The sequence below is a fragment of the Gastrolobium bilobum genome, unplaced genomic scaffold (genome assembly GCF_033153095.1).
Source record: "Gastrolobium bilobum isolate Gb01-03AN ecotype WA unplaced genomic scaffold, APGP_CSIRO_Gbil_v1 utg167111, whole genome shotgun sequence".
Taxonomy (NCBI): domain Eukaryota; kingdom Viridiplantae; phylum Streptophyta; class Magnoliopsida; order Fabales; family Fabaceae; genus Gastrolobium; species Gastrolobium bilobum.
Genome location: NW_026899860.1, coordinates 1 through 12133, shown reverse-complemented (window position 1 = coordinate 12133; position 12133 = coordinate 1). Strand labels below are relative to the sequence as shown.

Below are 12133 nucleotides of genomic sequence, written 5' to 3'. Positions count from 1 at the left end.
CAGAAATGTTTTTCATATATTGATTGACACCCAAAGGGTTCTATATATACAGATTACAAGGTAGTTAAGGAGTTGAAGTAATAAATAAAAATAAATAAAAGTACACAACAAACGAAGAGGCATCAACTAATCAAAGAGACTAGACTCTAGAATATTCTACACTCCCCCTCAAGTTAGGAGATATATACCAACTTGCTAATTAAATCCTCAAAGATGGGTTTGTGTAACCCTTTGGTGAGAATGTCGGCTGTTTGCTCCTTGGTAGGTATATATGACAAACATACACTACCCTCGTCCAATTTTTCTTTGATAAAGTGACGATCAACCTCCACATGTTTGGTTCTATCATGATGTACATGATTTTGAGCAATACTGACAGCAGCCTTATTATCACAATAGAGTCTGACAGGTAGAGAATAAGATATCTTTAATTCTTCAAGGAGTCTTCTTAACCAGATTCTTTCACAAATGCCATGGGCTAGCGCCCGAAATTCTGCTTCTGGCAACAACAGTTTGTTTCTTACTTCTCCAGGTCACAAGATTTCCCCAGACATAGGTACAATATCCTGAAGTGGATCTTCGGTCCATTGCAGAGCCAGCCCAATCAGCATATGTATCGATTTCTATCATCCTTTTGTGTCCTCTTTTAAAGAGCATTCCTCGACCAGGGGTATTTTTGAGGTACTTGAGGATTCTAAAAACCGCACTAAGGTGTTTTTCCTTAGGAGAATGCATGAATTGGCTAACCATGCTAACTGCAAATGCAATATCAGGCCGAGTGTGAGATAAGTAGATCAGCTTTCCTACCAACCTTTGGTACAGCTCCCTGTCAACATCTTCTCCATCTCCAATTCCCAATTTAATATTGGGTTCAACTGGAGTTTCTGCAGGCTTGCACCCAAGCATACCTGTTTCTTGTAGCAGGTCTAGGATATATTTCTTCTGAGATAAGAAGATTCCTGCCTTGCTACGAGCAACTTCCATTCCAAGGAAATATTTGAGTGATCCAAGGTCCTTCAGTTCAAACTGATTAGCTAAACACCCTTTTAAAGATTTTATTTCCTCCCAGTCATCACCTTTGACAATTATGTCATCAACATAAACAATGAGGATAGCAATTTTATCACTATTGGAGTGTTTAAAAAATAAAGTGTGATCAGTCTGAGCTTGGATAAATCCTCTTCCTTTAACAGCACGAGTAAACTTGTCAAACCACTCTCTAGGGGATTGTTTAAGTCCATAAAGAGACTTCTTCAACATGCATACTGAACCATCTCCCTCCTCAAAACCAGGTGGTAGATCCATGTAAACTTCCTCATGTAAGTCCCCATTTAAGAAGGCATTCTTTACGTCCAATTGATGCAAGGGCCAATCAAGGTTGGCAGCAAGTGACAGTAGGACTCGGATAGAGTTAAGTTTGGCAACGAGAGCAAACGTCTCCTGATAGTCTATCCCATAAGTCTGAGTAAATCCTTTGGCAACCAATCTGGCCTTATATTTGTTGATGCTGTTATCTGCATTAAATTTTATTGTGAACACCCATTTGCAACCTACAGTTTTCTTTCTTCTGGGAAGTGCCACGGACTCCCAAGTTCCATTTTTTCTGAGTGCATCCATTTCTTCAAAGACTGCATCCCTCCATTTAGGGTCATTAAGTGCCTCTTGGATATTTTTTGGTATTTTTGTACCGTATAATATAGTGTTGAAAGCATGAAAACCTTAAGATAACTTTTCATATGAAATGTGATGAGAAATAGGATGAGCAGTGCAAGATCTAGTACCTTTTCGAAGGGCAATAGGCATATCTAGGTTAGCTGTACCAGTGTTCTCAAGTGGATTGCTGGAACTAGGACTCAGGTCAGAATCCTGGCAGTCTAGAGGATCTTGAGGAGATTTACGCCTGCTGTAGAATTTTCCCCATTTACCGGGAGGATCTCCAGTCTCTGGTACAGTTGCTGTCCTTGTCTCTTGTACATTAACTCCCCCTGTCTCCAAAGGTAAAGGAACAACAGATGTTTCAGATGTTTCCAAGGGTAAAGGTAAGACAGTAGAATTATTTGGAATCCAAGACTTGTCTTCATTTACACCAATAGACTCCCCTTGAAGAGAAGTCGAGGGAAAAAATGATTGTGTTTCATAAAAAGTAACATCCATAGAAACAAAGACCTTTCGAAGAGAAGGTGAGTAGCACTTATAACCTTTTTGATTAGGAAGATATCCTATGAAGACACATCTAACAGACTTAGGATCAAGTTTGGACCTTTGATGTGGAGGAATATGAACAAAAACCACACAGCCAAACAATTTTGGAGGAAGGTAAGATAGAGCCCGAAAGGAGGGAAAAGAGCGGGTAAGGCAAGATATGGGAGAATGAAAATTCAGGACACGAAAGGGCATTCGATTGATGAGATATGAGGCAGTCAAGACAGCCTCCCCCCACAGGTATTTAGGGACATGCATTGTAAACAAGAGGGCTCTAGCAACTTCAATGAGATGTCTATTTTTTCGTTCAGCCACCCCATTTTGTTGAGGGGTGTTAGGACAAGAACTTTGATGGATAATACCTTGCTTGGTTAGGTAATCACCAAGAACAGAATTGAAATATTAAGTACCGTTGTCAGTTTGCAGGATTTGGATAGAAGTCTGGAATTGAGTTTGTATCATAGCATGAAAGTTTTTAAAAGTGGCTGCAGCTTCAGACTTATCCTTTAGAAGATATACCCAGCATACTCTGGAATGATCATCAATGAAGGTAATAAACCAACGAGCACCAGATATATTTTTTTCACGAGCTGGTCCCAAATATCACTATGAATCAATGTAAATGGAGACGAAACATGATAATCTCTGGGGGAATAAGAAACACGAGAGTGTTTTGCAAATTGACAATCATCACAACAAAAGGAACTTGGTTTTTTATTGATAAATAAGTTTGGAAACAGCTTTTGAAGATAAAAGAAATTTGGGTGTCCTAAACGACGATGCCACAACAAAACATCATTACAATCATCTGATAAACATAAAGAGTGATTTGCAAAAAATCTCTTTTCATGAGAATCTTCTTCAAAATAGTAAATCCCTTCTTCCTCTCTAGCACTGCCAATCATCAGCCCCGAATCCTGTTCCTGAAAAACACAGGTTTTGGCAGAGAATTTAGCAACACAATGCAATTCAGAGGAAAATTTACTAATAGAAATAAGGTTACAAGTAAGAGAAGGGACATGAAGGACAGAATTCAGAGTAATATGTTCAGAGAGCTTAATGGATCCCTTTCCCGCAATATTAGAGAAACTACCATCAGCAGTCCTTATTCGTGACTGGTGATAATAAGGGGTATAAGAACAGAACAAGGTTGCATTACCTGTCATATGATCAGAAGCTCCGGAATCAAGAATCCAACGACTACTACGATCAACATGGCTAGTTGCCTCAGCTGATTGAGACATCACCTTCTGAAATTGCTCATACTGAGCTTTAGGGATGAATACACCATCGGGATTTGGAGAGGCACGAGACTCCTCACCCTTATCATCAGAAGAGATTTGATAAGCACGACTCTTGTTCAACCCCTTTGTTTTCCAGTTTGGTGGTTTTCCATGAATTTCCCAACATTTTTCGCGAGTGTGACCACTCTTATTGCAATGAAAACACCATCGGTCAGAACGTTTTGCATCACTAGGGGGACGAGGAGTATGTTTTGCTACTAAGGCAGATACATCGGAGGATTTAGAGTTCTTGTCTCCCAACATTACCTTTCGGCGAAGTTCCTCCCGTCGTACCATAGAAAAAGCAGCTGCAATGGAAGGTAATGGGTTCTGACCCAATATCCTACCACGAACATCATCAAGATCACGATTAAGGCCAGCAAGAAAATCATAGAGACGTTTTTTTCTCTAAGTAACTCTTAAACCTTGCATTAGCTTCTAAACCTTGAAGATCTGCTGCATCATAAAGATCCAACTCCTGCCACAAAGTTTTTAAAGTAAGAAAGTATTCAGTAACAGACATCCCCTCTTGATGTAACTCGCTTACCTTGGTGTTGAGTTCAAAAGCCTGAGAAGCATTGCCCAGGTCAGAATAATATTCTTTAACGGCATCCCAAATTTCCTGAGCCGTATCAAGAAACAAATAAGTTTGACTGATATCAGGATTCATGGAGTTAGTCAACCAGGTCATGACCAAGGCATTTTCAGTCATCCATTTATCATAATCAGGTTCATCAGCTTCGGGTTTTTCCTTTTTTCCATCAAGATACCCCATTTTCCCTTTTGCTTGGATAAACAGCTTGACAGATTGATGCCATTGCACATAATTCTTACCGTTTAAATGGTGGTTTGTAATCTGTATAGCTGGGTTGTCTCCGGAAGAAGAAGAACAGGGAGGAGGAGAGACACTGGAAACTCCACCGGATGATTTGTCAGAATGCTTATTCTCAGCCTCATTATTTTCATCTTCCATTGTTCAAAAAAAAAAAAGAACAACGTTCAGAACAAAGCTTGACGAGCTTGACGTAGAGGAAACAACAGGACCCAGCAAAAAAAGTGCTCCAATCGTGATTTAAACCCTCAGAACAGGAAGAGGGAGGCCAAGCGAGCTGTTCTGTGAAAGCCGCGTGTCAAACGGAGACCGGCAGGGAGGCGCGTGGCTCACACGCGCCGGAGAGGCTGCTCTGCTGTGGCGGCGCGTGGCTGACTTTCCGGCGACGGGGCTGACGTGGGTCGACTCGGAAATGGCTTCTGAGTCCAGTGGTGGCCTTGGTTTCGTGATTGGAGCGGTCCAGATATGTGATCTGGGTTATAGAAGAAGAACAGTGAAAAGAAAAATGGAAAAAAAGACGTGGAGGTTTACAAGATGACCATAGGATAACCTGCTCTTGATACCATGATGAAATATAAGACCAAAATGTTTTTCATATATTGATTGACACCCAAAGGGTTCTATATATACAGATTACAAGGTAGTTAAGGAGTTGAAGTAATAAATAAAATAAATAAAAGTACACAACAAACGAAGAGGCATCACACTAATCAAAGAGACTAGACTCTAAAAAAGACTCTAAAATATTCTACAGGATATTTGACAGAGTTTTACAAATTTGATTGTTATTCTTATGCTCCTTTTGCCTAACTAGTTCTTTTTAGGCACTGAGTCTTTTCCATTTAGAAGATTGCGAGGACTCGAGGGTGATGGTTACCTTCAGTTGCCCAGAGGTCAGTATTATTTTAGTTTTATTTAGAATACAAGTGTGGCTACTTTTTTAAAGTATCACAATGTATGTTTATCTTATCTTATTTTATGCCTAAATAATATGTTACTTCCATCTTTTTAATGCGAGACGCATGTGCCTGCTTCCATTACTTTTAATGTTATTTATCACATGCGGGATATATGTAATTCTATTTGCTTTACCATGTGTGTTGTTTTGCCTTAACAATAAAATATGCTACCATATTGATATTTTTTCTTTTATTCATGAATGAATTTCAAACTTTTTATTGCTGTGCCTTCTGGGTAAAGTGTTTGTTTTAATTTTTGATAAAAAATAATATCTTTGTATGTTATATCATCAGTATGTATTTTTTTTTGAAAAAATAATTTAAATTTTTTTTATTAGCATGCAGTTTTCTGTGATTGGAACTCTTTCTCCTATTTCTTTTGATTTTCAGGTATTCCTCATTGGAATAATGACAAGGAAGCAGAAATCTTACGCCTTGGATATGTATGTCTGTTGTCCCATTTTTTTTCTGAAGCTTTTATATTTACTAGTGTTTTCTCTTCCTCTTTGATTGAATCAAGATTCCATTGCCTACACATGCTTAAAATTTGATGTTTATTCTCCTCTGATCATCATTCCTTGTTGTAGGTCAAACCTGAAGTGCTTAGCTGGTCTCCACGAATTATTTTATTGCATAACTTCCTGAGCATGGAGGTATTTCCTTTCTTCTGATTGCTGATTTTCATTATCAAAATGATTATTCTTCGGCTCATTTATTTATAAAGTATAGGTTCAACATTATGGGCCCAAATACTCATTACCCCTTTCTAATAATATTTCTTCTTTTAGTAAAAAAAGGGCCCAAGTTTATACTATTTGGGACCACATACATGCATGATATGGCATGGAAAAGTATTATGTTCGAAGGTTGTTATTTAGTTTTAGTTATGAAAGGCAAAAAAAAAAAAAGGTTTTAGTTATGTGTTCTGACATTCTTGGGGCATTTGGAATTTCGAATGAGATTGGGCTTTCTTATTAAAAACAGGGATGTGGGGACAAAAGATAACATAGCCTAATATTAGATGGCTTGTACATGAAAATAGAATTAATAATATTTTACATGAAAATAGAATTAATAATATTTTTTCTTCAGTACAAGACATAATCATTGTTACGAGTTTGATCATTCTATGGTCGGCATCTTTTATATTAAGCCAGAGAATCCTGGAATTACAATGTAAGCCCCTATTATGATAAACTTTTATTAGCAGACCTATTAATCTGGTTATAAATATATTAAATCCTATATCAACATGTTTCTGTAATTATCATTACATTCTGTGCTGCTATTTATGGAAAATACCTAGAAAATGCATGTTTGGTTTTGATCAATTTTGAGAAACAAAAATTGCCTTTTTTCTTTTTTTCTTTTTAAAGTTTCCTCAATAAGATTTTGATTATGAGCTGTGAAGACTGAAGAGTCAATTAAAATTTTCTAACATCCATTCAAGGCAGAAGTTTCCTCATGAAGTACCAGGCTGCTAGCTGTGCAGTATGATTTTCTTGTTAGCCACATATAAGATCTTCCTATCCAGTGAAAGAGGATCAAATACTAATCTCGGGCAATTAACCATTTTTACAAAATACTGCTGCTGAATAAAGAACCTTGAAGATGAAGGTCACGTGTGTTTATTAAAACTATTTTGTCTTTACAGGAATGTGATTATCTCAGGGCTATAGCACTCCCTCGCCTACAAGTTTCAACAGTGTTGGATACTAAGACTGGAAAGGTACATTGACAGTTTTATTTTCTTTTGAAATTTCATTTTGATTGGTCATAACCATCAATATATGTTAGGTGATGAGGTCAGGTTAAAGTTTCATTTGCTCACGTGAAGTATTGTCAGATTCACCTTTGAAATTCCTGATTTTAGTTTGTGTAAATTTGATATATATTACTAAATGCCTTTTAGGAAGAAAGACAAAGCTTATATGCGTAGACAGTAGCTTGATATTTGTATTGAACCCTCTATAATGTTGTGCAACGAAGATTCAAATTGGCTTTATGACTCAGCTTTTTCTTTCTTCTTTTTTATGAATAAATTTGTTGACAACTTTTAAATGGCTTATGCAATTGCGGGAGGACCCAACTCAGAAAATACCAAACCTAGGGCATGGAAAAAATATGAATGAGAAGTTACAAACTCAAGAGAAGAATACCAAGCTTAAATTAAGGAGAGCTGAATCCATTTTAAGAGTTGTTTTGAAATTATTGCATGATCTTCTCTATGTACTATACCTTTATTAGGAAAGTTCTTCAATTCTCACCTGCAAAATAGTTCACAATTGGAGATTATGCAGCCTGTAGAAACTAGAGAGACAATGATCTAGATAGAAAACCCAGTTACCGTGGATGGATGTGAGTAGCACCTCACATCAAAGCCTTATTATTTTAGCAGAGAGGGTTGTGTACAGTATGGTGCAATTGTATATTGCATTCCTCAAGTTATCGTGTCAATTTGGCATTGCAGTGAAATTTTTTCTGTTTTGAGAATTGGTTTCTTAAAATATTCTGTTATAAGAAAAAGCAATTAGAAAGAAACGATTTTTTTCTGAAATTGATTTTTTCCTCCAGTTTCTGCATTGCCTCCTAATTATACCAATTTTTGCTTCTCTTTGACAGAAAATTTGTGCATCTGGTAAAGTAAGTCTGGCCTTTCTGTGAAAATTTTCAAGGTGCACTTCGGCCTTGCTGAGAAACTTTTGCTTTTCTGAAAATTGCTTTCTTACTAAGAAAAATATAAAATAAACTACTAGAAAGAAACAATGTTTTCTAAAATTAATTTTTTTTTTCATGCTTCTGCATTGCTTCCTAGTTACGCCAATTTTTTATTTCTCTTTGACATCAATTTTTTGTGTCTGCTGTCACACAAAAACACTTAAAAGAATTTGGCAAAACACCATGAAGAATTAAAAGAAATGTTGTTCATTAAGATTGAAATAAGCTTTTGTTGATTTGACAGCATGGCCAAGTAGGCTAATATCATGTGTTATTATAGTGTATGGCCATTAGGCAAAAAAAAAATTTACTGTCAAATTATGGAAATGGAAATTTTGAGTGAGGATAACTAAAATTATTATCCTCATTCAGATAACACAGTTCTAATATGGAGGTCATTCAGATCATTTTGAACCAATCATGAAAAAATAATAAGAATTGCTTTTGCCTCTTTCAACATGACCAAACAACTATTTTCAGATGTTTTCTTTCCTACATAAATAGATTAAACCGCAAAGGAAATCCATATCAAAACAAATGTGGATATGTAGTAGTACGTTGTACGTGGGATCATTTGCATCTAAGTCTAACTGAATATAGTTGTTATTTGAATTTTAAAGTACTTGTATTTCTTCCCAAAACATGATGATATTTCTATCTTCCATAGGGAATCAAGAGTGATTTCAGGACAAGCTTTGGTATGGCTTTGAGTCCTAAAGAGAGAAAATATCCTATGGTACATGTAAGTTGTTAAGTTTACTTTCCCCTAAAGTCTTCTTTCTCTTACTTTTGTGATCAAACCAGGGTATAAACCTGGACTGCACCAGTTGGTTTAACCATAAAATTGGACAGTTCTCGTGAACTGATACACACTAAGAATCCTTTTTTCACCGAATCAGCTGCTTCACTAAGAACTCTTGTTGGGTGGTTATTAGTGGTCGGTTTGGTTTTTGAAACATTGTGTCATACCTATGGTCGTTTAGGTTTCACACCTAGGGTTTGATTGCATCACAACCACGTGCTCCATGAATTTATAAATATGATCATCAAAAAAGAGAATGCATTAGAACTGTTTAAATGGACCTTCTTTCAATAACTTATTCTACAAGAATTAGCAATAGAATCAGTTCTACAAGGATTGAGATTCTACAATTAGTAATCTGTTAAGTGAAACTTGTGAATCAAAAGACCAAACTCAAAACCAGTTGATGAAATATAAGACTGAAATGTATTTTTTTCATATATTGATTGACACCCAAAGGGATCTTTATATACAGATTACAAGGTAGTTAAGGAGTTGAAGTAATAAATAAAATACACAGTAACCGAAGAGGCATCACACTACTCAAAGGAACAAGTAGCTAGAAACAAGTAGAAAACTCTAGAATATTCTACACTCCCCCTCAAGTTGGGAGATATATATTGATCATCCCCAACTTGCTAATTAAATCCTCAAAGATGGGTTTGTGTAATCCTTTGGTGAGAATGTCGGCTGTTTGCTCCTTGGTAGGTATATATGACAAACATACACTACCCTCCTCCAATTTTTCTTTGATAAAATGACGATCAACCTCCACATGTTTGGTTCTGTCATGATGTACAGGATTTTGAGCAATACTGACTGCAGCCTTATTATCACAATAGAGTCTCACAGGTAGAGAATAAGATATCTTTAATTCTCCAAGGAGCCTTCTTAACCAGATTCCTTCACAAATGCCATGGGCTAGCGCCCGAAATTCTGCTTCTGCACTGCTTCTGGCAACAACAGTTTGTTTCTTACTTCTCCAGGTCACAAGATTTCCGCAGACATAGGTACAATATCCTGAAGTGGATCTTCGGTCCATAGCAGAGCCAGCCCAATCAGCATCTGTATAGATTTCTATCATCCTCTTGTGTCCCCTTTTAAAGAGCATTCCTCGACCAGGGGTGTTTTTGAGGTACTTGAGGATTCTATAAACAGCACTAAGGTGTTTTTCCTTAGGAGAATGCATGAATTGGCTAACCATGCTAACCGCAAATGCAATATCAGGCCGAGTGTGAGATAAGTAGATCAGCTTCCCTACCAACCTTTGGTATTGCTCCCTGTCAACATCTTTTCCATCTTCAATTCCCAATTTAATATTGGGTTCAACTGGAGTTTCTGCAGGCTTGCACCCAAGCATACCTGTTTCTTGTAGCAGGTCTAGAATATATTTCTTCTGAGATAAGGAAATTCCCGCCTTGCTACGAGCAACTTCCATTCCAAGGAAATATTTGAGAGATCCAAGATCCTTTAGTTCAAACTGACTAGCTAAACCCCCTTTTAAAGATTTTATTTCTTCCCAGTCATCACCTGTGACAATTATGTCGTCAACATAAACAATGAGGATAGCAATTTTGCCACTATCGGAGTGTTTAAAAAATAAAGTGTGATCAGTCTGAGCTTGGATAAATCCTCTTTCTTTAACAACACGAGTAAACTTTTCAAACCACTCTCTAGGGGATTGTTTAAGTCCATAAAGAGATTTCTTCAACATGCATACAGAACCATCTCCCTGTTCAAAACCAGGTGGTGGATCCATGTAAACTTCCTCATGTAAGTCCCCATTTAAGAAAGCGTTCTTTACGTCCAATTGATGCAAGGGCCAATCAAGGTTGGCAGCAAGTGATAGTAAGACTCGGATAGAGTTAAGTTTGGCAACGGGAGCGAACGTCTCCTGATAGTCTATCCCATAAGTCTGAGTAAATCCTTTGGCAACCAATCTGGCCTTATATTTGTTGATGCTGTTATCTGCATTAAATTTTATTGTGAACACCCATTTGCAACCTACAGTTTTCTTTCCTCTGGGAAGTGCCACGGACTCCCAAGTTCCATTTTTTTTAAGAGCATCCATTTCTTCAAAGACTGCATCCCTCCATTTAGGGTCATTAAGTGCCTCTTGGATATTTTTTGGTATTTTTGTACCGTCTAATATAGTGTTGAAAGCACGAAAACCTGGAGATAACTTTTCATATGAAATGTGATGAGAAATAGGATGAGCAGTGCAAGATCTAGTACCTTTTCGATGGGGCACATCTAGGTCAGGTGTACCAGTGTTCTCAAGTGGATTGCTGGAACTAGGACTCGGGTCAGAATCCTGGCAGTCTAGAGGATCTTGAGGAGATTTTCGCCTACTCTCCAGTCTCTGGTACAATTTCTGTCCTTGTCTCCTGTACATTAACTCCCCCTGACTCCAAAGGTAAAGAAACAACAGATGTTTCCAAGGGTAAAGGTAAGACAGTAGAATTATTTGGATTCCAAGACTTGTCTTCATTTATACCAATAGACTTCCCCTGAAGAGAAGTCGAGGGAAAAAATGATTGTGTTTCACAAAAAGTAACATCCATAGAAACAAAGACCTTTCGAAGAGAAGGTGAGTAGCACTTGTAACCTTTTTTATTAGGAGGATATCCTATGAAGACACATTTAACAGACTTATGATCAAGTTTGGACCTTTGATGTGGAGGAATATGAACAAAAACCACACAGCCAAACAACTTTGGAGGAAGGGAAGAGAGAGCCTGGAAGGAGGGAAAAGAGCGGGTAAGGCAAGATATGGGAGAATGAAAATTCAGGACGCGAGAGGGCATCCGATTGATGAGATATGAGGCAGTCAAGACAGCCTCCCCCCACAGGTATTTAGGGATATGCATTGTAGACAAGAGGGCTCTAGCAACTTCAATGAGATGTCTATTTTCCCTTTCAGCCACCCCATTTTGTTGAGGGGTGTTAGGACAAGAACTTTGATGGATAATACCTTGCTTGGTTAGGTAATCACCAAGAACAGAATTAAAATATTCAGTACCGTTGTCAGTTCGCAGGATTTGGATAGAGGTCTGGAATTGAGTTTGTACCATAGCATGAAAATTTTTAAAAGTGGCTGCAGCTTCAGACTTATCTTTTAGAAGATATACCCAGCATACTCTAGAATGATCATCAATAAAGGTAATAAACCAACGAGTTCCAGATATATTTTTTTCACGAGCTGGGCCCCAAATATCACTATGAATCAATGTAAATGGAGACGAAACATGATAATCTCTAGGGAAATAAGAAACACGAGAGTGTTTTGCAAACTGACAATCATCACAAAAAAAGGAACTTGGTTTTTTGTTGATAA

At 37.4% G+C, this 12133-nt stretch overlaps 1 protein-coding gene across 1 annotated transcript; it reads left to right on the top strand.

Moving 5' to 3' along the window:
* Positions 1 to 4729: 4729 nt before the first annotated feature.
* LOC133293973 (prolyl 4-hydroxylase 1-like) lies at positions 4730 to 11245 on the top strand (the record flags this gene model as incomplete). The annotated part of the gene is made up of 8 exons (XM_061492610.1): positions 4730 to 4793; positions 5142 to 5210; positions 5667 to 5719; positions 5864 to 5929; positions 6931 to 7005; positions 7899 to 7919; positions 8662 to 8736; positions 11095 to 11245. Coding segments are annotated over exons 1-8 (574 nt in total), but the record flags the coding sequence as incomplete, so codon positions are not given.
* Between the last annotated feature and the right edge of the window lie 888 nt (positions 11246 to 12133).